This window comes from Carassius auratus, unplaced genomic scaffold (assembly GCF_003368295.1).
Source record: "Carassius auratus strain Wakin unplaced genomic scaffold, ASM336829v1 scaf_tig00008058, whole genome shotgun sequence".
Taxonomy (NCBI): Eukaryota; Metazoa; Chordata; class Actinopteri; order Cypriniformes; family Cyprinidae; genus Carassius; species Carassius auratus.
Window position 1 is genome coordinate 457,084 of NW_020523902.1, and position 27,243 is coordinate 484,326.

A 27,243-nucleotide genomic window follows, 5' to 3' on the forward strand; every position below is an offset into this window, starting at 1 on the left:
AACTTAAATCAAAAGTAGGGGGATGCTCAAGGAAGACAATTGTGCTTGGAAGAAAATTCTGAACATTCATAGATTTTGCCACTTTTTATTTAAAGTAGAAAAACTTGCTCAATATAATGTTTTAATTAGTGTGATCAATAAAAAAAAAATTCTCATTGTGTGAGCCAAAACAGTGACGGGGCAGAAAATATGTACAGAGAAAGACTAACTATACATATACATATATACATGCTAGAATGTAAGATTATTTAATAGATTTTTAATTATAAATTGTAATTAAATTAATCTGTTGACAGTAGACTTTTAAGAAACCTCTCTGTTTTTGTCTCATAGTGCCAGTGTTCTGACCGGGACACGCATCACAATATGGCAAGGGGCGTAACATTTCCTTCACACGCTTTTGGCATTTGGCCAATAACAAAGCACTGGATAGCTAGCCAATCAGAGCACACCTCGCTTTTCAGAACGATGAGCTTTATACATTTTTTTTTTTTAAACGATGCGTTTCAGAAAGGTGGGGCATAGATGACAAAATTGAATTGAATTGAAGTGCCCTGCGAAGTGGACATCACAGGATATTCCGCAATGATTCCAGTTTGAAGCAAACTTATATGTTCTATTCAAAGTGCATTTTAGTGTGCGAGACGTGAATTTAAATTGTATTTATTTACAGAGGTATATGCAGATGTTGGGCTGCACAAATCTGTGAATGATGAATGTTCCACAGTGAGGTAACTTCAACTGATTTCCCCATGGTTTCCCATGTAGAGACCATGTCAATGGGAACACAGTTCATGCACGGAGCTCACTTCTAACGAGCTGATTATCTGAATCAGGTGTGTTAACAAAGAGAGACATACAAAATGTGCAGAGATGAGGGGCGCAAGGACTGGAATAGAGGGCCAAGTATCGCTTGTTGTTTGTTGTTTCTCCGATCACAAATACAGACAAGGTTTTATGTTAACGCGGCGTGATGCACGCAACACAACGCCTAAAAACACAGTATAGGTCATTATAAATGTAATCATGTCACCACTGGATGCAACAAATGGCTCATTTGTAACAGGTTTTATTCTTTTTGTCTCGTAGTGCCGGTGTTCTGACCGGGACACACATCACAATATAACATTTCCTTCACACGTTTTTGGCATTCGTTTTTGCTGGCCAATCAGAGCACACCTCACTTTTCAGAACGATGAGCTTTGTAAAAAAAAAAAAAAAAAAAAAAGATGCGTTTTAGAAATGCGGGGCATAGATGATAAACAATAATATACATTATTTGGAAAATAACACATTTCATTAACCAAATACACAGAATAATGTTCTTTTTAGCACATCACATGACCCCTTTAAAAATAATAGTTGTGGGTGTACTTTAAAAAGAAATATTTTACAAATAGCTTTTAATGTTTTTTTATATAATAAATAAAAAGGTTATGATTATATATATGAATCTGATATTCCCTTGTTCCTTATTAAGGTTTAGATTGGCTTGGTAAACTTGTGTTGGTAAATCCTAGATAATAAGTTGTCCCTGCTGAAATTTCCTATCGATAATTCGTGTTTACACACACATTGTGCCTGTGGCCAAAGGAAGGATATATTTTCTTCAGCTTTACGCATTCAACTTTGAGAGGAATCCACAACCGTGTTCAATCTCTCTTTTTAGCTTCTGTTTTGCCAGAGCATTAAGAGCCATATGTTTATCACACACTCCTGATTCTCCAGTCGCAGATGGCCATATAGGGGTTTGATCCCATCCCAACAGCAGAGCCTGGCAGCAAATGTGCCCATGAGATCGGTTCCTGTCCCAATCAGTGGGGTCCAGCCCTGTGGTGTCTGGATATAGCTGCCCTGGGTCCACACAGATTCAGTGAGTGCAGGGCAGAGAAACCTCACCTCACACCCCCGAAAAAGATGCTGCTACTTCACCCCCTACCGAGGTCCAGGATGCTTCCCGCTGTTCCCCTGCAACCTGCAGTGAGATGCACTAGAAACGCACCCAGGCTGGTTCATCAGCCCATCTAACCCCATGATGCCAGTGTTTTAATAAGAGCAAAACAGCCTTGCCCTCTCTGTCCTGAACACTGGCAGAAATGATTCCTTCTGTCCTTGGTTTTTAATCACAAGACTTTACTGTCTACTTAGCACTTTTTTTTGGTGAGGTGTCAATAATTTAATATTCATGATGATGAGGAACACATACCAATCTGTAAGCTAGTGCCCATATCGATTGCAGTTTTCACACTCACTACCCATGCACATTTACAAAATGCCAGAAGGCATTTATTCAGACGTCAAAGCAGACAGATTTCTTTTTAGCGTTGACTTGCATCACTTTGAGTGCTGTTTTTTTTTCACGGGACGTTACATTCCCACAGCTGCCTTGCATTAGTCGCCGATGCGACTGTGTTGCTTTTATCAGGCAACTTTTAAGATACAATTCCTGATTTAACACTACTTGTGTAAATGTTCTGAATGCACCTTCATTGGGTGTTGCTTTGACTAAGGACACTTTCATTCCTGTGTTAATTTTCTCAAAACACTTTTCATACTCTTACTAGCTTAATTACCCCACTAAAAATGTATGACTGTGTATGTATATTGCTCACTCCTGTTTTTCAAAACATATTTTCACTACAATGTCTTTTCCATCACATTTAATGATTTATTGCATAGAAATTAAATTTCTGGAATTGATAATGCTGAATTTATTTATAGAATTAAATGTACACATGAATGCATATACACACACAAACACACACACGCACACGCACAAAATACACACAATTATATAATATTTTCATATTTTTTGCAAAGCTGAGTTTTCAGCATCATTACTCCAGTCTTCAGTGTCACATGATCCTTCAGAATTCATTCTAATTTGCCACTTTAGTGTTCAACAAACATTTATTATTATCATTATTACTAAAAATGGTTGCGCTGCCTATTTTATAATATAAATATATATATTTTTACTTCATTTAAAAAGTTTTAGTTAGAATAAAAAAAAAAACCTGAACATAAAAGTGTCTATAGATAAAGAAACACCCAAAATGCAACCCAAGCAGAACAAACACATAGAGCAAGAAGACACTTCAATCATACAGTAACTGTTCATGGTGCACTACATGACACAAAGACTCCTTCTCATCCATTTCTCATCGCTCCTCACAGGGTGAGTTCTAATTCCAATCTGTACCTAAGAGGATTGTAAAGCACGAACACTGGATTTGGTCAGAAATTGATACGAGACCTTGCCATGCTTTAATTGATTTACACTGGCTTTAGATCCTGCGCTGCCTCTCAAAAATAGATAGGTCTTCCTTAAGGTGAGAATCTCTGCAATAAAGTGGTACACCACTGATTAATTTGTCATGATAGGAGCTTGATGGGCATTTGGTCTTGGAGAAACAGCCGAATGAAAGAGTGTGTGATTGACATTTGGTTTTAATTACGAATGAAAGGCCTACAGATGGTGATGGAAGTCTGTTTCCTCAGGTTTTTGAATAAATAGACCCAATTCAGTAAATGAAATTGTGTAAAATTTTACTCTGTAAACCATTCTGTCTAATGTAGTATTCATATTTGAGATAAAATGTTGAAAACAGTACCTAAAAGTAAAATAATTTTGTAAACTATATAAAAGAATTCTTATATTTTTTTCATAGTACATAAATTATACTAAAAACACTGGTGTAGGGGAGATATCTTTAATATGAGTGTCTTAATGCACTGGCATGTTTTTATTTTTATTTGTTTTAAATATAAATAAGTTCAAAATCTTCAAGTGAAATATCTGCCAGTGTCTGCTGGCATCACTTTCTTCAAGTGAATCTTCAGAGGGCGAGGTATGACCTCATTATACGGCAAAACAAGGTTTGGTTATGGGGTGTCCACATGGAAATATATAGGTCAGCTACATAAATATTTCATGCAAATGGATAGCTGTTCGTTTTAGTGAGGATGAAAAAAAATCTGATGCATTGGGATTTACACACTCATTTGATTAGAGAGATTGTAATTGCAAAAGTAGTAATTTCCATACTAACCTGCTTTCCTCCCCAGACCTTTAATCTCAGCTATCCTTAAAGTCGGCTGTCAGATATCTGGAGCATTCCTCATAAAATCAAAGAAGGGAAGCAGTATTTTGTAGAGCACTGCAGATTTTTTTTTATTAAGCCAACGATAAGGAGAGACAAGGCGAGGCCATCTCAATATCCCCCATTTATTCTCATTACTAGCGATAATCATTACTCACTCTCTCTCTTTTGTTGGTTCCATTTTTCTTGAGGAATTCCCTTCCCCCCAGTAGACGATGGTTATATTTGGAGTAGAGCAGACAGATGCTGTTTACGGTCCCCAAAGATCCCAGAGTTTTATCTCCAACATCAGAGACAAAGAGAAGCAAGCTTACCTGCATCTACAACAAACACAAACAGACTCTATAGTGCTTACAAACATGGGTTATGAGAAGAGTCTTGATGAAAGATAGAAAAAAAAAGATTACAGTAATCTCTAGAAAAGTGCAGATAGACGTGTTTTTTTTTTTTTTGCTATTTTATTCATTATTAAATATTTCAGTTTAAGCGTTCATTTATTTTTATTGCAGTTTTAGTAATTCAATACTAATGGGACACGTTTCATTGGCAACTAACTGAAAAAAAAGTTTTCTTTTTTGTTACATTTCTTCTCCTTATAATTATATTTGATTTAAGTTTTATTTAAATTAAAAATATATATTTTAAGAGTTTTTTTAGTGGCAGACACTGGCAGATTTTTCACTTAATTTGAACTTACTTAACTTAAAATAAGTTGACAACATACATGCCAGTGCTTTAAGACAAAACACACTCATATTAAAGATATCTCCTCTACACCAGTGTTAAGTACAATTTGTGTGCTACTGAATATAAAAATATTAATATTATTATTATTAATATTAATTTTTGAGAGTTTTATCATCAACTTAAATGAAAATTAGAAATGTTGCCTTGGCAACTACTTGAAATAAAAAAAAATTACAATTTTTTTCTCATTTATAATTTATTTTATTTCAGCCTTATTTGAATTGACAAAAAAAAAAAAGATAAATTATAAAGAGAATATACAGTCTTACTAGTTTCTGTACCAAATACAGAATAAAAAACAACAACTGAAAAATAAGACAAAATACTCATAATAACCGGATTTATTGCAGTGCACAAGCTCTTAACCAGATGCACCGTAATTAAGCAAAAACTAAAAACATTTCCAACTTAATGGCAGCAGTAAAAATCACTGCTTCAAATCTGAGATTTTGTCCCGATTTTTGTCCCTGACTGTCCCGAAATTGGTCCAAAAGCACACTTTACACACTTCAAAGATCTGTAGAATCCACAATATTCCCTACAGGTACAGTTTCAACCATACACTATAGTGTCAGGCTCCGCTAATTAGCGTAGCTAATTTATTGAGCCAAGTAATGAGCTACCTCAAGTGACCCTAACAAATAAAAGCTGGGAATAGTCCTCAGTGGTCCAGCTTTCGCCCTTGCCTGCGATGTGACAAGTGTGCTAATAGGTGTTTCCTGTTTTCACAGATGTAAGTGTAACCTCCACGCCGGTCAGTGCTCCCTCCGTGACGGGACCCTTCAGTGCGACTGCGAGCACAACACCACTGGACAAGACTGTTCGGCATGCGAGAGAGGATTCAAAGCAAAGTCCTGGAAGCCTGGCTCATTCCTGCCCACCCCAAACGGCTCCCCAAACATTTGTACGAATTATACACCTGCTGTATGCAGTAACACCACATACCTGAGAGGAAGCAATGATTTACGTACCATGTAGAAAACTGGGGCATCTTCACTCGCTAAGGAAAGTAGAATAGCACAAAGCTTTCACGTAAACTTAGCAATAAAACGAAAACAGGCATATTGAATTGGAAAAAATGTACAGCTCATCGCTAATGTACATTCACTGCATGCAAAAGTGAGGCAGGTTTCTGCACGTTTTAACTCTTAGATGTGCTCCAGAGAGGTAGAGGAATAAATAACATAAACCCACAAGAAATAAACCCTCTCATTTGTTTCATCTTCTTCTCTTTCTGTTTGCAGGTGAGGCGTCGGGAACGTCTGACAGTAAGTGGCATGCTAATGGAATACGCTGACTGTCAGTTGCATGTTTTTTTTTTTTTGGCTCCTGCTGCCATCACTCTTTTTGGCCTCTTTATTTCATGTCGTTAACAAGACGTCGGTTCTGATCCGTCCCTTAACTGTCACTGTGAACTCTGATGGCGTGATGCATTTTTCCACAGTTTTCTACTTCATAAATGTTTCATGTGATGTGAGACGCAAAGCATTCTAATGCTGGCTAGTGATGTATGAGGGTGTGCTCAAGGTTATAGGACATTTCCGTGCACTTCTGGCCCATTTGTGGGGGTCTAACGCTGTTTTGTTGGAAATCTGAGGTGATGACTGATCTCATGAGGAATATAGAAGAATCTTTTTCCTCAAGATTATTCTTAAAGGGGCACTTGGTATTTTTTCCATCTTAAAGGTGAAACTTTTTTGTGTGTTTTTAGTGATGCTAGTGGCACACCCACAAAGTTTTGCGTTGGAAGAAATCAGTGGCACTTTTAAAAATGTTTAAATGGTTTAGACTCGCATTAATTTGACAGAATAATAGTCATATTAGCTGCATAAAAGCTGTTTAATTAGATAAGAACATTTTCTTCTCTTGGTGGTGCCCATATTGAGATCACATGACCAGCTGAATACTACCAAAAAAATTCTGACACGTTCTTTTTATCAAATTAATAAATAACGGTTGATAAATGTGCTTCTGAACAGAGTATAAGTCAATTACATCTTTAACCAAAAACATTTGCTTTTGCATGATGACTGCAAGGACATCAGTAGTGTGGGTGTCAGTATCAATTCAAAGACTAGAAACATTTATTTGTGCAGCTCCAGTCATTTGCCAGAAGAAGAAAAAAAAAACAGGCTATGATGTTGTTCTTCACTTTCAGTGTCAACATTAGCAGTTACTCTTGAGGCTGCCACTGTACCAATGTCCATAACTACATCCATAACACCACCCACAGTCCAACTGACCTCAGACTCAACACCAGCCACCACAGGGTCAGTCCAACCCGTCACAGGGTCCCAGACTCCGGGTACGTCAGCGTCTGTAAACACTTTTACAGGTCAGAGCTGGTTTAAAGTTCATTGAGTAGTGCAGTTTGTCGTGTGATGTTCTGTAGGTTAAAATAGGTTAGTCTTGTAGTAGGTGATCAGTGATCGGTAGATGAGCTCTTTAGATAAACTAGAAGAACATAACAGTCAAACATATCAAAAAGTATCTTTTTTTTGTATCTATAGTTCATGGATATGGTAATCATTCAGGATCATGGTACATGTATATGGGCAGTTGACAAATGGACATGGAAATGAACAAAGCTTTACACTACTTTTCAAAAGGTTTGAGGTCATTATTCGGCAGGGATGCACTGAATTGACTAAAGGTAACAGTGAAGAAATCTATTTTGTTACAAATTATTTCCATTTTAAATTAACACTGTTCTTTTGAACGTTCTATTAATCAAAGAATCCTGGAAAAAATGTTTCACTCTTCCAAGAAATATTAAGTAGCACAACTGTTTCCGCTGATAATAATAAGAATTGTTTCTTGAGCAGCAAATCAGCATATTATAATGATTTTTTTAAGGATCATGTGACACTGAAAACGATACTGAAAATTCCGTTTTACTATCACAGGAATAAATTACATTTTAAATTAAATTAAATTTAAATGTATGCATTTAGCAGACGCTTTTATCCAAAGCGACTTAGTGCATTCAGGCTATAAATTTTTACATATCATTTTAAAATATATTAAAATAGACAAGTAATTTTGAATCTTAATATTTTACAGTATTGTTGTTTTTTTACTCTATTTTTTTATTTATTAAATGCAGTCTTTAAAAAACCTTTCTGACCCCAAACTTTTGAACAGTATTAGATGTATTTGTATAAGAGACTTGATTTAGTTTATACATACATACATACATACATATAAATCCAATTTCAACAATATTTTATACTGTATATATTGACGTTTGACAATATTGATGGCATACTGCAAAACAACCACCATGTTATTGAAATTGCAAAAATTGCTTAATTTTTTTGGACAAAATCTGTTTCCTGTCCAACAAATTGTTGAAAATATATATGAGAAAAGTTATGCCAACTGCCCATGTACCACAAACATGTGAAATGTGGTTTTATTACCATTTGAGACCATAACTGTACTATGGTACCATCACAGTGCTTTTGAGTCGATGAGAAGCTTTTCTTCCCAACCTTGAGTAACACTCACTAGATTGAGAGCAATTTATCACAGTGTGTGTCGGGCCATGGACTCTGACACTCCCTCAGGGTCCCGCTGCCTGCGATCACATACATGCAGAAGACACATTAATACATTATTTGACTCAAAATAATCCGTAATTCAACATTATTAGGGCCTGTCAGAACTGCCTGATTTTTGAGTTTGCGATGTAATTTTTTTCAATCATTGCCAAGCTGGAAATATTTAATAACCCTCACTGGAAAGAACTGGTATTGTTTGGATTGGAACAAATAATATTCCACAGTATGCAAATTTTGTTGTAATGTTTTATGTATGCTTAATGATGGTATGCTTTCAGGACATTGCTGCAATCTGAACAGTCAGATTATGAAACTTGAGTCAGATCTTTCTTTTGCATGCAAACATCTGGATTCCAGTTAGTCTCAGTCTCAAACGCAACCCACATACTGTTCACAGACTGTCTGAAGTATACTGCAGGTAAAACTAGTAACAGCTAGAGGAACTGCAAATTCTGATTGGCTGGCTGCTGTGTAACTTCTGAGAAGCTGCACAGGTTTTTATCAGTTAGATGAGAAACAAAGTTTTAAATAAATACAATGAACACATGACATTAAAATTAAAAAGACCATGTTTGAGGCAGTTATTACAGGGTTCCCATGCGCATGGAAATACATTTCTCACTGAAACACACACAAACACACATATACACACACACACACACACACACATATATATATATATATATATATATATATATATATATATATATATATATGGATGTATATATGTATGTGTGTATATATATATATACACACACATACATATATACATCCATATATATATATACACATACACATACATATACACATACATACATACAATACATACATATATATATATATATATATATATATATATATATATATATATATATATGAGCAAAATAAAAAATGCTATTTTCTACATTTCTACCATTCAAAGGTTCATAGTTTGTTTTTGTTTTGTTTTTTAAACGTTTTAATTTATTTGATCAGGAAGACAGTAATATCACATATTATTACAATTTAAATGAACCCTTTTCTGTTTGAAAATATTTTCAGAAATCATTCTAAAATGCTGATTTGGTGCTCAAGAAATATTTCTTATTGTTATCATTGTTGAAAACAGTTATATTTAATATATGCATATTTTAATATATATGTTTGTGGAAACTACTGTATGTGGGAACTATGAGAAAAAAAAACAATAGATGTGTACTTTGTATTCAACTAGATTTTTTTTTTTTGAGTGAAATCACTATTAAATGTTTGTTCAAAATTAATTTCCAGTAAATCACAAATAATTGAAAAGCAGTGTAAATTCCATCGATGTGTGAGAACTCATTAGTTGCACATAAAAAAATATGTAATTGCTTTAAAGTTATCAGTGTATAACTAAGTTGTTATTACTCTGGAATGTATGACTGATTTCAGATTTACCCACTTGCAAACATCAATATTAAAAAAGAAAATGGAGAGTCTAAACTAATTGGAATGTGAAAGCAAGTCTGGTTGAAATCTAGCTGCTCTAGTAGGACTGCAGCAGCAGTGACCTCTGCACTCGTCACATTGAAACTGGAAGGTTATCAGAATATGTGCTTCAGGGGCAAATCAAGACATCATTACCAAAATGATCTCCAAACAGTCCTGGGATTGAACCCTACAGCTATCTAGTGTCATTTTTTATTTTATTTTTATTAAATTTTACTGTGTGAGAGGATGAGGAATAAAATATGGAAGCACCATTTATTCAATTCCTCTTTCCTGGATAGAGTGTTTGGAAATTGTGATAGAAAGCTCTCGCTGTCCTAAAGGAGAAGACAGAGAGGAAAACAGAGTGAAAGAGAGAGACAGAGAATGCAATAGAGGAAGACAGAGAGCAGAAATTTGGAGGAAATGGATGATTTATGTTTATTAATCTTGTGGGCCTCTCATCACTCGAAAAATAACCCTCCAGCATTTATCCAGCAAGGGCAATGTTATTGCACATCTTCATGCCCAAGTGTCTGAGGCAGCGCATGGGAGGAAGCATCTTAGTGAGCAACTGTACGTGATAAAAGTGAAATTATTCATAATTACTGCAAGGAACTGGCTCTGTTCCAAAAACAAGTGAACTTCTTTGCTGTCTACAGTTTACATAGGCATCCACCTTTTAAGACAGCATGCTAACTGAAATAGAAAGCTCCTAAGTGACTGATTGAGCTAAACCTAATGGGACATACAACCAGAACCCCTTAAAGCAAGTGAATGTAGTTTTGTCTACAGCTTCTGTAAGTGAGTGGAATTCACTGTCATGATAACAGTGGATAGCTGCACATGTTCATTTGTTACTGCTGTAATAATTCACCCTTTTCATGGAATTTCGTTCCCACTCACCAAACTCTCATGTTCCCAGAACAGACTTTTGGAGGATAGTGTGGGTAAGAAGCTAAAGTTATTTGTCTCCTTAGAAGTCAGTTAACCATCAGAATGATTTTTTAACTTTTAATTCAAAGGAAAAATAAAAATAATAAAATTTGACATACAATTGCTTTAAGTCAAACACAGAGGAGAGAAAGTGTTAGAAGACAGACCAATCTTGGAAAATTAAATATGTGCTCAATATGGTGCGTGACAGAATGGAAGCCCTGCCTTTCATTTGAATGAGCCAATCATTTTGGCAGTTTGCATAATCTAGAATCTACATGCACATCAACCAGACCAACCTGAAGAGTTACATTTTTATTTTATGAAGTAGTTTAAATATAAAATGCAAAATGTTGTATAAAATATACTTAAAATTACTTAAAGATTCCATTATCCAATAAGTGTGTGTTCTATATTTCAATGGCATCAACAATAAATCATCTATAAAATATGACACGGTTACCTTAAATTTCACTAATCTGAATTACTCGTATACTACTGAAACCTAATCTTGGAAAACAGTTTTGGAGATTTTGGTCTTTCCTCTTTTCAAGTACATATATTTTTGATTTAGATTTTCTTGTGTTAAGAGTTTGTGAAACTCTAATATGCACAAAAATACATAGAACTCACACATTATTTAAACTAGACTACTGTTTTATTACATTGACTATTTTTAGATATACTTTTCGCAAAGAATAAATATATTTATAAATCAAGATTTTTTACACTTTGTCGACCATCTTGGATAGAATGTCACAATGCATTTTGGCACTGCGTCCTTTATGAATCATACATTCTGCTGTAGAATCTGTCCAAAAGACATTAGAAGGCAACACAGTCATCCTTCCTACTTTTTGGAACAGCAGGAGTGCACTTAGGATGCCTTAAATAGTCAGTTTACTAGACTTACTTTGGAACAGAGCCATTAATTCACAAGATTGCAAGCCTGTCTTGTTTTTTTTTTCTTTGTTTCTCTCCGACTGAGAGCGGTTTAAAGTAGATCGGGTCAGTTTTTGCCTGCTCTTTGGTTCTGGTCTGGTTCGGTGGCAGATGGCGGGATAGGGGGGTGATGTGAGAAATCTGCCCGAGCTCCAGCTCTCACATTAAACCCCCATGGCCATATGCCTGCCCTCCTGTTACCCGTTCCCTGCTCATCAGCCCTGTGCAGAGCTCCTCGTTCTCTTTCACACAGGCACAGATGCACTCTTTTTCTAGAAAGCGTGACTGCACTGCGAGAGACTAATTCGATTAGTAGCCTGTTAAAAGGCACTGGATGATAATTCCTTTCTGGATGCTTCCACTGATCATTCTGTGTGAATGGACGTGTGACACAGCATGTAAAAAAATCGTTGTGAAAAACGTAGAATAAACAGTCCACATAGACAAATATTATATATATATATATATATATATATATAAAAGCACAGTTGAAACACGAGGACATATCTACTCCTAAACTACTTTTTGTATATTCAGTGATTTTACACATCTGCCACAATAATGAAAACCTAATTTCTTTCTATCTTCATTTTGGATATTTAAATATCACACAATTAACGTGAGTGATGGCTCTTATCTTTGTATTAATATAATTATTATTTTATTTTCTTACACGAAATACTGTAATTTAATTTTTCCATGAACATTTTTGACCTTCTTTGGGATACTTAAAAACAGTTTAAGACCCCAGTACATTTCCGTTCAAAGTTAAGTTAGATTTATTTATTTTTTTCTAAAGAGATTGATACTTGTATTTAGCTAATACTTACCCCTATTTCAGCTACCACTCACCCTCATGCTGTTCCAAACCTTTATAACCTTCTTTCAGCTATTGGTTCAGACATCAGCACCATGACTTTCCATAATTATCTTGATGGAAGGAAGTTTTACATTGCATTAGGGTATTAAAGATTACATAGTACATCAAACTCTCTTATTTCAAAAGAGAAAGTAAAATCTTATTTTCCATGATAGGTCATTCTATATAAACCAGTTTATATAATTATACAAATGCAACACTGATCTCAAAGAACACAAACCCCTGTGTGAATCTCTCACTGAATTATTACAGAGAGAGACTGAGACATAAATTATTTTAATCCATGACACTTTGACATAACACTAAATAAAACATCTATCGGTAATACTGGCCGTTTTTCATTAGCGAACCATATAAAAACAATAAGCCCATGGAATTAGGGAACAGTGACTTCAGCCATGCTTTAATTATGAAACACTGGGGAGGGACGCAACCTTAATAAAACATCAGCATGCCTGAGAGCAGGAAGTATCGGCCTGCTACGGTGCTCACTGTGGGCTGCCCACGCTGAATCCCAAAGCTCCTATCAGCACCAGCGCAGTGTGAGCTGACATGGTCATTCCTCTTCCAAAGGGAAGACACTTGCTCTTATTGTGACAGCCAGACAACAGCAAACAAGCTAACATGCATGAGACGCCAAATGCCACGTTTCATTTTTGATGTACAGTACTGTGAATTCTGGCATAGACAGAGATGATTAACATTGGCCCAGCACTGAGGAGCATATTTGACCTTAAGTAGGGTAGTTTTTTTTTCTTTTTTTCAATGTGTTTGTGCACACGAGTTCATACACAAGTTAGTATATACACACATTCATCCAAAGTACTATGGTAAAACACAGGAGTTTGGATACCACCATGACAACATGATCTCAGTATTCAAACCTAACATCTGATTTTAGCATGTGTACATTTTTCGGGTTTTATAAATATGTGTGTGTGTGTGTGTGTGTGTGTGTGTGTGTGTATTTTTATTTCTTTATCTTATATTTATATATAAAATAAATAGACACACACACGCACACATATAAAACACTTGTAAATATATAATACAAAATAACAAAATACAATAATAAACATATACTCTACATACACTTAACTGCAAGAGATTAAGTGTTAAATAAATTAATATTAAAATGAATGAATAAATATATATATATATATATATATATATATATATATATATTATTATTATTTATTTTTTTTAAGAATAACTTTTAAATTGGCAAAGGTAATGTTCAAATGAGCATGCCGAGGTGAATATCCAGCATTGATATATACCAATAAATGTATGTATAAAAATGTATGTGTAAACTGTACATACAAAAACCTATGATACAAATTAGATCATCTTGACCATGATGGACATACCACATTGTTATCGTCTGCTGTATAATGACATGTTTTATGACTGACATTATTTGTAAATCCATACCTCATCAAAATCATGCTCATCTGAGTGTTTCTTTAGTGCTGGTTCCCTTTATTGCTGTGGGCTGCAGCAAAGTGTCTTTAGCGGTGCCCTTTATTTGTGGTCAGCAAATAGCTGAGATCAGGCTGATTTAGGCTCTGATGTGGTTGTGGTCTTTGATCCCTGCACTGGCGAGCTTATCGTTCTATCTGCTGACTAGATACGGCCATCTCCAGTGACACATCGACTTCTCCTCCTGACCCTACAGGCAGCTCAGAGATCCCTGGATCACTCAGCAGTACACCAGGTGACACAGGCAGAGACTAGATTAGAATCTTAAAGTAGTTTAGCTGGTGGGTACAGACTTGATTTATGAAACCTTGTTTGATGGACGTGCTTTTAGCACCGTTTTGCATGAAAGTCAACATGAAATGCTATTCACAATGCATTTTACTTACATAATATGATGCAATTCTGAAGGAAACAGGATATTTAGTGGGATGAGAATGTAGGAACTTGGTCGGGAATTAATTGGATTGTGAAAGTGGACCTGGCAAACGTCTGAATTACAATAATATCAGTACCTTGTACTGGGAAAATAAATAGGGCTGATTTCTATTTCATGTTGACTTTTAAGTTCCTTTTCATTTCTGTTTAGTAGTAGATGGACCATAGTGCATTGCCTGTCTGTGGTACACGATTTTAGCTTTGTGGTTGATTTCATACTAGTCATGGAAAAACATGTAATAATGTACAATAATAAAATCAGTAATAGCATCTAAAAAAAAAGATTTCAATACATTAAAACTAGAAAACAGTTCTTACCAAAAAAAAAAAACCCCCGAAGTGATTCAACTTCTATTTTATACAACCGAATGTAGCTAGATGTACCCACTTGTAACTTTGTGTTATTTTGCATAAGTACAAGTTTGCTTTCTAAAGCTAAAATTAAAAATAAAAGTGTGAACAGTAGGAGGTAGCTGGCCCTCTTTACTTACTCTCTCGGCTCTCGACTCAACACTGTAATCTTACTGTCCCAAGTGCTACTTGTGACAAGCTTTCTGCCCACAATGCCAGATGCTACAATCTCGAGCCAGACAGACACCTCGTCTTTAACTACAATGCCATCTCCGTCTGGTCCAACACGCACAGTCGTACCCACAGCACCTGACCAGCCAGGTAAGAGAACTTCCTGTACATGCACAATCACAGTTTTGTGACAAGTTTGCACAAGACAATAACATTCAAACAAACTTTTTTCTCTAAATGTCTTCTAGTATTAAAGTTGCGATATTTAAGTAAAGCAAATCCATCGGAACTCTGTTCGCAAAAACATTTCAACCTTGAAATGAGCTGTAATATATGCAAACATGTGTCCATCTATTTAGGTTAGACATTCTTCATTTATTCGGTCTCACTTGTGTTAATAATTGAGAGGTGAAATATTCAACAGGGAGCATGTTTAAAGTCCTACATTGAGTTTGTTCTCTTGCCCTCTTGGTTGTGAGAATGCATAGATTACAGTTATTCTATTAGAAGGCACTTTGAATCTTACCAGCTTTCAGAAGAGCCTAGAACATCTGAATTTGTGTGACTTCATTTTATAATGCTACACTATGCTACAAGTCCAGGGTTCTCTTCATGGGATGATTACAATTTTATACCTGGTAAAACACATAAACAAAAAAAAACCCTTCTCTACACAAAGCATTTCAGACAGGACCAAGCGAGACAATATCAAACTTACTAAACCCTAAACCCTTTCAGATATGCTCTAAACTTGCATATCATTCACTAGGCTACAGCAAAATAGTGCAGCACTGTAAAAGCATCACTGTAAAAAATTATGCACAAATATTAATATAATTCATATCAGGTACAACACCGCACACATATCAGGTACAACACAGTCATCACAGGCAAGTAAACAAGGCCAATAGCAAGTGAACTACACTACTTCGTAAATTCCCTCCAGTTTCTTCGCTCTCCCTTACCATACAGGAGACCTTGAGGATTGCAGTGCATGCATGGAATCACATTCCACTCTAATTCCACTCATGATTGATGTCAGTAGTGGTGCTCTATATTCTGATCTGAGGTATAGCTGGTTGTGGAGATTAAACATGATTACTGCTGTCCTAAATCACTCATTAATATATATAGGCCAGGGTGCCAAGTGACATACCATGTGGCAGCTCCTTAAACTAGGTCTTCTTGAATCAAGCATTGAAGACTTGTAGCATTTTGATGATGCCACACTGATGCTTTAAAACCCATTACCAATTTAAACGGGGCTTACAGCTGTAAAAAAAATAAAAAAATAATTACTGATAGTAAAATTTTACAGACTTAAAAATGTTTTAGGATTTAATACAAATAGAACAAAAGCTCAGCACCTGTAACATTGTTGATTACTAATGAAAGTAATTTTTACTTTTTCCATTCAGTTTTTACCTCAACATTAAAATGCCCAGTTTTAAAAGCCATAATACTGAAGTAACTAAAAAAGGATGATTAAGACAACTTTACAGCTCGTATGATAATATAATAAACAATATGAGTGTAATTCCTTTTTAAAAAGTTACTTTCTAATATAAAAATATATTTGTAAAGTATTTGTATAATGAAAATTTTGATATCGCTAATATATTTATTGCAATGAGTATATGCTCATTTACAAGCAGTGCATTTCTCTTACAAAGCAGGCTGATTTTCCAATCAGATATGCTACTGTAGATAACAGGTGTTCAGTTTTGTCAACTGTGAAGATTTGTTCACTTGGTTTGTGTATTCAAATCAATATGCCACCACCTCACCTATCACACCAGGTGTGTGTAGCATTCGCTTTTCAAACCTATTGGTATTGAAGCTATAGCTATGAAAATGGCAAGACCCGGCCTCAGGAGATAAATCATTAAATACTCTGTTATTGTGAAACACAATCACTTTGGAGAGCACATGGAGCTCAATTCTTTCAGATCTATTTTTGAATAGCTATTGAATGAACACCTGCTAAATATTTAAAAAGAGAAAAGAGACCAGGTCATGGTAAGGAAGACCAAAAAAAGGACAATTTATTGAACCTATGGAGAGAGAGATAGATACATGAAACCATAACAGGAAAATGCAACGAGTCCTGTCCTTGAAGGGTTGGACGGGGGGCATGAACGGGGGAAGTGATTCTATCAGATCTTGTGTATCCCGTTTCCGCCATACTGGAAATGTCCAAAGGTTGAAACGCTGCAGTAACATCTATTATGTACAATATGTAACCCAAAGGGCACCAATGGTATTCATAAGCATCTAAACTGCTCTTGACAGAACGGTTTAGATATCTGACTCTTTATGCTCTGTACACGATTACAGTTTCCACAGCACCAGATGTGATACCTGATGTGGCCACCACAGCAACCGACACCATGACAGCAACTACTGGCTTTGCTACAAGCAGTCCACTCTCTGTTTTTCCCGAGGTTACGGATTCATCTGCCTCATCCTCTGATGGCACTGCAACAACACTTAATATGGACACCCAAGCAATATCTTCTGCAACCGTGGCAACAACACCTTCTGCAACCATGGCAACTTCTGAAACAACATATTCAGTATCAGCTAGCACAATTCAACTGCCAACCTCTATTGCTGTTGATGCAGTTTCAATGGTTTCTGATAGATCTCCAGTGGAAGCGGGTGCAGTGGTTACCGGAAGTACCATTTTTACAAGCACAGTTGTGTCCTCAACTGATGCTGCGATTAAAACAGTTGATGCACTCCCTCCAGACATTGATTTGATTTCCCCAGCATCTGATGTTCCTCTAACTCCTGCATCTGATGGTGATGCACCTGCAACTGATGCCATCGCAGCAGTAACAGATGCTCCAGCGATACTTACAGTTTCTCCAGAGATTGCTTCTTTTGCCCCAGTAACCTCAGATTTAAATGCGGCTACTACTGTTGCTCCTGAAGGTCCAGGTGAGGCAGAATCAACCAATGTGTCTGATGAAGTCAAACCAGCTTCAGAAGGTCCAGGTGATGGTGATCAAATTGTCATAACAGGTGCTGAAACATTTACTGATGCTGGTCCTCAAACTGATGCTGAGACTGACAATAAACCTCCTTTCGAATTAGTCGAGAAGAGTCAAGTTCCTCTTGTTGAGACAGAGGAGGAAAAAACTGCAACAAATATGGAGAAGAAAGATAAAGATGCTCCTGACAGTAAACCTCCATCTGAAGCAGGAGAAAACAGTGAAGTTCCTTTAGCTGAGTCCAAGGAGGAAAAAACAGCAACCGACTTGGAGAAGAAAGATAAAGATGCTCCTGACAGTAAACCTCCATCTGAAGCAGGAGAAAACAGTGAAGTTCCTTTAGCTGAGTCCAAGGAGGAAAAAAACAGCAACCGACTTGGAGAAGAAAGATAAAGATGCTCCTGACAGTAAACCTCCATCTGAAGCAGGAGAAAACAGTGAAGTTCCTCTAGCTGTGTCCAAGGAGGAAAAAACTGTAACAAACTTGGAGAAGAAAGATAAAAATGCAGGAGCCCCAGGTACCCACAGCAAATGTGACATCAGAATTTTCTGACAAGTATAATCCTTGCTAAAGTGCAAATAACACAATGATACACTTTAAAAGTGAATTTTGGAGGTGTAATCTGTTGATGTTTTTGTCACCCAACCCAAATTGCCTTCAGAACAGTAAGCAAGAGGCCTGCCTCTCTTAAAGAAATAGTAAATAAAAATTTTGTCACCATTTATTCACCCTTATGTCGTTCCAAACCTGTATGACTTACCGTACTCTCTTTTGTGGAACACAGAAAATATGTGAATAAACAATACGGATTCAGAAAAAAATAACAGATTCAGAAAATGAATCAGGACCTAATTTGGTTCAAGCCTTCATTAGATTCTCTTGCAATTAAACCATTAATGAACAGACCTTTGTACATTCCATGAAAAAATGTTTGAAACAGTCTCCTTAAATATTAACCACTATGTCAGCATAAAACAAATAATGTATCACATCTGAACAATGAATAAAATGAACTGGAAAATAAAGTGATGTGACGTGTTCTTCTTCAAACACTCACGTTCTCTCTGGTGTAAACAGTATCTGGTGACACTAAGAAGAATAACCAGGCTGGGAAAACCGGAGAGAGCAGGGAAGCCAAAGAGGAAAAGAAAGAGAAGGAAAAAAAGAAAGAAAAAGATTATGAAAAGAAAGACTATGAGAAAAAAGGTATACAGCTGTAGTTGAGTGTGTGTACCGTGCATAGTGAAATGATAGTGAAATGACTCAAACAGATATTGGACTCATCTCACACAATGTTTTAAATGACTGTGGTCTGAAAATGCATTTCTGCTTGACTGCATTGTATTTTCAAGTAATGGTGCTTTGGATGAGATGGAGCATCTGTTAGTGAAGAACATTTACAGCTTGTAGTGTATTGAATGGTTTAGCTGCCATTAGATCCACAAGAAAGAAACTCGAAACCCTAGTTTCCTCTAGTTTTGTTCACAGTATCAGTTTTCCTAAATAACAGTAGCATCATTCCAGTGGATCTAGTTTTCGGCCCCTCACAGTGATTTTCCACATTGAGTGATTTGTCCCAGTAGTGCAGTCGTGTTAACCAACAAACAGGCAACATAGTTAATAACGTTGCTTTTATTCTGAAGTTGTTGCGAGGATTTTGATCCCTGGGGGGCCAAAAACACAGTTGTCAAGAATTGCATACATCAGATTTCAAGGTAAGGCGATGCTTTAAATCAAGATAGCAAAAAGGCGTGGGTTTCAATGACATTTTATGTGAATGATGTATTTATATGAATTAGCGCTCCTGTAGGCAATGCTCATCAAAGCACAATTCAGTTTTGATTTCAGTTTTTCGGAATATGGACAGACACTAATATGGAAACTGTGGAAAAATTGCTTCCTAAATGTTATTCATTTCCTCTCTTCCATGTCGCCCTTTCTTGTCTCTCTCTTTTCTTTGTGCTCACACGTTTTGTTTTTTGCTTTGTCTCATAAGGTAAGCCGCTCATGATGTATTGTGTTTGCTAGAAAACAGAAGGATCTCCCCCAGGCTGTATAATCAAAAACATCCTCTTCTAGAAACTAGCTACTTTGCATTTTCACTTGTCGAGTGTTTGGCAGCTGTCTGCTGAAGATGCAAGATCGTTTGTGAAACACCGCTCCATCCCTTCACCAATCTGGGGAGTAATTGAGCATTTATATTTAATTAGCTGCTCTCACCCCCCCATCCCCTGCTTAGCTGACTGTGACACAGCTGGACCCCACGTCGCCAGCATCTTTAAAACATCATATCAATTATTCAAAGCCCCAAGTGTCCAAACAGCAAAGAATCTAAAAGATCAGCTTCTCAAACACAACTTTAAACAGCAGCTCATTATCAGTGTTATATTAATGTCCATTTAAAACTATGTTAATTAAGGCCTACAGGTGGATTTGTTCACTCATACTAATGACTCTCTACTGTTTAGTCAGTCTGTTTGGGGATGTCTAAATTACTGTTATGTAACAGCGTCCAAAAAATACGAAAAATTTAATTTAACATTCAGCCTTACTAACAAGCCAAATATAATTATTAGTGTGTGCAGGCCAAATAAGAATACACTGTCAGCAAAACTCTATCTACAGACAAAACATTCTATGGTATAATGTAATATTTGTTCACTGTATAAATAAAACAATGTATAACCGTAATTGGGAACAAAAGTTAAACTAGTTAAACTATAGTTAATAGCCCCAGAGAAGAACTATTATTACTTGGTTAACATATGCATGTTAAACTTAGAAAAAAAATATTTTAAATAAAATTATTTCGAATAAACAAATAATGACAACACTTTATTTTCCACATGTACTTCCTATGCACTTATTATTATAAATAACTAGGTAGCACTTTATTTTACAGTCCTGTTCCTCGTGTACATACTATGTACTTATTATAGTAATTACAATAACTATGTAATAACTGGGTACTAACCCTGAACCTAACCCTAAACCTAACCCTACCACATGTAGTTTCCTTGTATTACATGAACTTTCTTAGATAAATACACTGTAAGTACACTATAAGTACATGTTAGTACACGTACTGTAAAATAAAGAGCAACCAATAACTAGGTGGTAACCCTGAACCTACCCCTAAAATTTACCAAACTTAACCTTAACCCGTGTACTGGAAAATAATGGAACATAAATTGTAACCCAACTAATTAAAGTTTTACAGCTAATAGTGCATAAATGAGAATGAAAAATAAGAGACAATAAGGAAAGAAATCTAGGCTACAGTGACCCACAGCTGACCCTTCACTAAGCCTTGGTGGTTTACTGTTGCTGACTCAGACAAGCTTTACAGTACATCCCATAGGAATGAACTGCAGATTTCCATGAGCAGTGTCATTTTTCATTAAAAAGTGCTAATGAAGTGGTAAAAATGATTGGCTATTATTCATATGTGGGCTGAACTGAGTCATGACACTGCAAAACATTTCTATTTCCCAAGAAGTTGTTAAATGATACAGTAACGATGGAAAAATTGCAAAATAGAGGCAAATGTGTGTTACAGTCAAAAACAAAAAAATAGGAAAGAGCTGAGAGAAATATAGTTGATAACATTGGTGTTTCTAGAGCACTGATCCTCAAATCTGGCCCACAAGATCCACTTTCCTGCAGAGTTTAGCTCTAACTCTAATCAAACACACCTGAGCACACTAATCAATGTCTTCTTCAGGATCATTACAAAATCACAGGTACAGTAGGTGAGTTTGATCAGGGTTGGACCTAAACTCGCATTGCGTTGGCCCTCCAGGGCAAGATTTGAGGAACCCTGTTCTAGAGTTTGTATAATATACTGACATTTACATAACTGTCAATTACAGAACAAATTTACTTTTAAGTAACAGCTTCATTCATGTTTATTTTGGAATGAAGGTGACAGCCTGTACTTGTACTTGTACTGTAAAATTCCACATCTGTAAAATAGTTTTTAAAAAATGATCTCAGAAATTCTCCATAAACTTACAGTTGATAAAAGCGATAAGTCATCTGATGACATAGCGGAGACAAACCTTTTTAAGGGTAGGATTTCTCAGTAAGGCTGGACTGGAAATCAATGAGCTAACATGATCGTAATCCAATCCCATTTTTTTTTTTAGGTAGTGTTATATACCTGCCAGCCTTTACAGCTGGCGAAATAGTCTTAGCCTCGATTATAGTCTTCATAGTGTCTACATGTCATGCCCATGTCCTCTCATGAGTTTCCTGTGTCTTTTCCCTTTCCTCTCCCTCATTCCCTGACCCACAGACTAACACCTATCTACTCTTTCTCCATCAGACTGTGAGTGCAACGGTCACTCAAATCGCTGCAGTTACATTGATTTCATCAACATTGTGACTTGTGTGAGCTGCAAACACAACACTAGAGGGCAGAACTGTCAGCACTGCCGCCTCGGATACTTCCGGAATGCTTCCGCTGAGCTGGACGATGAGAATGTTTGCATAGGTCAGTCAGATATCACTCCACGTCAACCCGTTTCACTGTTCCCCTGACGCACCCACACCACGCTGCACAGAAATTGTGGCCAAATGATACGTATGGAACTGGAAAGGTTGAGAAATCTTTCCTCATGTGAATACGCTCCAACATTTGGTCTGCCACCACCTTGCCATACATGTGACAATTTCTGACCTACTAAAGTCCAACAGAAGTATGGATTTAAATATACTAATATCATGCATCATTCATCTTACAGCCTTTACTATTAGAATCGCAAGAAATCTTCTCCTAGACTCCCGTCTTCATTTTATTTAAGATCTAGGAAACTAAACAACTTGCATTTTCAACTGTCCAGGTTAAAGCTTGATCAATATCTGTATAATTATGCTCTATGAGAGTAGTGTAAAGGAAATGAGATTTAAAACAAGCAGCTTTGTATTCTTTTATGCATGATCTTCAAGTCAACATGAAATGCCACATGCAACCCATTTTACATCTGTAATGTAATACTTCAAAGTAATAACGGATATTAAACAAAAAAAAAACGTGCAGTAGGATGGGATTGGATTGGATGTGTTTTTAAATAGAATTTTTGAATGAAAGTAGACGGTACATGGTAAAACTGAAAAGAGAGGTTTTTGATGACAAGCAAATGAATGTCACATTCACAGGCATTTGGAAATTTTGATAATGAAGACAAAATATTTTCTTTGGAATAAAATTAATCATTAACTATAGGACAAGGAATGTGTATTTAAAAAAAGTAAATGGAATAAATTTGGATTTCATGTTGACTTTATAAATTGGTTGGCAGGAGGAATACAATCAGAAATCTGTCACAACACTTTGATAATGATACAGTGACATCTACTGGACAAATACACACACATAAATCACTGCGCTATGACTGACAGCTGCCCAGACGAAAAAAAGTATACCCTTGTGAGTGCATAGAGTAAAACCTGACTGATGAACAACCACTGATCATATAAAACTGACAACATAGAAGTGAATTTTTCCTGCAAACACAGTGAATATATGCCTTTAGGCAAAAGGCTGTTATTTTTGAAAGACTGTACATCTTTTTTTAATATTATTTATATTAAACATTATTTTTCCTGCAGGTCCACTAACAATGTTAGTCATTTATGACCATTTATCACATTTTTGTGACCCTCGAAATTATACAGGTCATTTTTGCTGCTATGGCTTTAAGACTAATGTAAACACTCTTTAATATGTGTGGCACTGTTGTGCACTTTTACTTAAAGGAATAGTTTTTGCAAAATGTGCAAAAATATTTACTAACCCTCAGGCCATCCAGGATGTAGATGAGTTTTTTTTCTTCTTTGGAACAAATTTGAAGAAATTTTGCATTATATCACTTGCTCACCAATATATCATCAGACGTGTATGGCTAAAATAGCTAATGGCTAAAATACAAGTCCTCTATCAATATTATTGCTTTCTCCAGAGAAAAAGTCATCTTGTCTGGATCAGGAGAGAAATATGTGCAGATCAACCATAGTTTACAAGTGAAAACAGTCCAAAACAGTTCTAAAGAAATTTGTTGGAGGACGTTGATCTGGGAGGAAAACGGGTGGATTTTTGTACTGATGAACCATTGGTGAGCAAGTGATGTAATGCAGAATTTCTCCAAATCGGTTCAGATGAAGAAAACTCATCTAAATCTTGGATGGCCTGAGGATGAGATGACATTTTCATTTTTTGGCTGAACTATTCTTTTTTTAAGAGCTGCAGGTTTCCTGTCAAATACAATACAGTTTTGCTGCCCCATCAGGAACATAGTTTAAAAAACATTGTCTAACTATACTTCTGAAGAATATGAAGAGCAGTATTGTTGGCACGCATGAAACAAGCTATTTTTGAGTTTTAAAGGGATAGTTCACCCAAAAATGAAAAGTATGTCATTAATAACTCACCCTCATGTCGTTCCAAATCAGTTAGACCTCCATTTATCTTCGGAACACAGTTTAAGATATTTTAGATTTAGTCCGAGAGCTCTCAGTCCCTCCATTGAAGCTGTGTGTACGGTATACTGTCCATGTCAAGAAAGGTAAGAAAAACATCATCAAAGTAGTCCATGTGACATCAGAGGGTCGGTTAGAATTTTTTGAAGCATCGAAAATACATTTTGTTCCAAAAGTAGCAAAAAACTACGACTTTATTCAGCATTGTCTTCTCTTCCATGTCTGTTGTAAGACAGTTCAAAACAAAGCAGTTTGTCATATCTGGTTCGCGAATGAATCATTCGATGTAACCAGAATTTTGCTAATTGGGCGAACTAACCCTTTAAGTTCTGAAAGTTACAGTGTCTTCATAGTTCAATGAAAGAAAAAGAACATAACCTTCCTTTTCAAGGTTTCAGCAAAAGTCAACAACAATTTTCTATACACAGAATGTAACTGTAATCAGCTGGGCTCTCTACACGCCCGGTGCAATGACACAGGCTTCTGCCAGTGTAGAGAGGGCACCACGGGCCAGAAGTGTGAGGACTGCCTGTCTGGATATACCTGGAAGCAAGGATGCATGCGTAAGTCACACTTCCTTCACAAAAGCATTAAACATAGGCTTAGTCATTCTGTGATGGATGATACTCAAAAAACAAATACAGTGCTGTGAACGAACAACATATGGGTGTCATTTCACTCAAACATTTCAGCAACATTGTTTCTCACAGAGGTCTTTGCTGTTGTACCACCAACAACAGGCTGCTGGTCGCAGAAGTTGTGGATTATAGATAGTTGTGGGTGGGGTGACAGTGGAGAAAACAGTGAGGTAGGGTAAGAAGGTGGTTGCAGGTTCAAACCTGGCAAAGAACTGGTTGTATAATGAAACACTGTCAGCAAAGGACTAGAAAACAGCCCAAAACCTACATTAGCTTATCACAACCCACCACTACCGATGAAATTACGGTTTACAAATATACATGTGACTATGACAGCTCCCAGTTCTTTTTGTTTAAAGCTTTATACAAAATGATCTAAAAATGATGTGTACATGGAGTTGAACCGCCCAGTCTTCAAAAGATTGGTGGAGGTCTGTAGATTTCTATCTTTACTGCGGGACCAGGACAAGTCTAGTATTTGACCCAAATTATGATAATTCACAGATCCCTACCATCATAATCATCTCTGCTCTAATTAGACCTGGTTTTCATGCAAGCATGGCATAAACTTCTAAAAGTTTTAACTGGTTTATAAATACCAATTCAGCTTTCTGTGAAGTGTGGTTTCATTCATTTCTAATAATAAACATCTCATTATTAAATATTTGATGGCGACATAAAACACACACACACACGTTCTTTTGAGCTTTCTATACATCAAAGAATCATGAAATATAAATACATCATGGTTTCAACAACAACAACAAAAGCAGCGGAACTGTTTTCAGAAATAATATTAATATAACAATTTTTTTTTTTATTTTTTTTTTACATTTTACTGAAACATTTAAAAGGTAAGGTTTTCTGGCCCACAAGTTTACACACACACACACACACACACACACACACACACACACACACACAAAGAACCTTTGGCCACTTAGTCACTGAAAATGAATCCTTTCCAGTTAACGGTCAATGTGAACACCTCAAGTCACTATAAACTATATCTGCTAAATGACTACCTACATTACAGGTACAGCTAGATTATAACTTTAAGACAACTGAACAATCCCTTAAAACATGATCTATCTTTATGTTTACAGACATGTAAGTTTAGATATGTATCATCCTTAATGAGAATCTCCTCTCTGTCCTTCTTTTACTCCTAGCAAACGTGTGCGATGACGAGTTCCTCCTGTGTCAGAACGGTGGCTCCTGTATCCAGAACCAGAAGTGCATGTGTCCACCCAGCTTTAGGGGTGTTTTGTGCGAGCAGCCACGCTGCCAGGGTGAGAAAGGGTGCGATGGCGCATCAGCCTGCTACCTCAGCACACTGACGCTGCTGCTCTGCCTTCTAGCCAACAGCCTGCTTAAAGCCAGCCGCCTAGAAACCCATCTTAGTTCTGATATCAATTCTAGTCTACGCAGGCCAAAGGGCTGATCCCTGCGAACGGAGAGAGAGTGGCCTGAACCCATACAGGCCCAGCCTCACGGTGCCGAAATCTTTTTTGGAAATGACGGTGGCTGCGCTGAGGTCAGAACGCCTTCATGAGACCAGCAGTTTATTGCTTGTCTACTAGCATCACTGATCGCCTGAACTTTTATACCAAAAACAGATTCAAAAGAACTTAAGTTCAGTTTCAACTCACTCTAAAGAAAGTGGAGAAAATATATAGATGTGTTTTCCTTTCCTTTGCATTTCTACATTTCTCTGTAGTTTTGAAGCTCACTGAGGTACAAGCACTGCATTTAGCCAGCTTGTTTTACATACAACAAACAGTCGATATCACGGAAGCCTACTTATGCCAAGTTATTCTTCTCTTGAAGACTTGTTTTTACATTTCATTGCTGCATTGTTCTTGCATCTTATTTCTATTGAGGTTGTAACAAGTAAATGAAAACCATTGGAAAAGATGTTTAATTGCTGTCCCGCTTGTATGAAGAATGAACGTCTCTAGCTTGTGTTTGAAATTACGTTTATGGAATGTAGAAAGAGGTTTTAAATTGTCACACTGAACAAATATACATATATTGGTCTATCTGAAAGGAAATATGAAGTATTGTAT

The 27,243-nt window shown here is 36.4% G+C and overlaps 1 protein-coding gene across 1 annotated transcript in view; it reads left to right on the top strand.

Moving 5' to 3' along the window:
- The window catches only part of LOC113071769 (netrin-G2-like), a 56,025-nt gene extending 29,407 nt beyond the window's left edge, over window positions 1–26,618 (top strand). The window contains exons 4-8 of the mRNA XM_026245071.1: window positions 5,582–5,754; window positions 6,095–6,118; window positions 22,384–22,551; window positions 24,965–25,099; window positions 26,347–26,618. Coding sequence (XP_026100856.1) covers window positions 5,582–5,754; window positions 6,095–6,118; window positions 22,384–22,551; window positions 24,965–25,099; window positions 26,347–26,618 — 772 coding nt within the window. The remainder of the gene's footprint in view (window positions 1–5,581; window positions 5,755–6,094; window positions 6,119–22,383; window positions 22,552–24,964; window positions 25,100–26,346) is intronic.
- The last annotated feature ends 625 nt before the right edge of the window (window positions 26,619–27,243 follow it).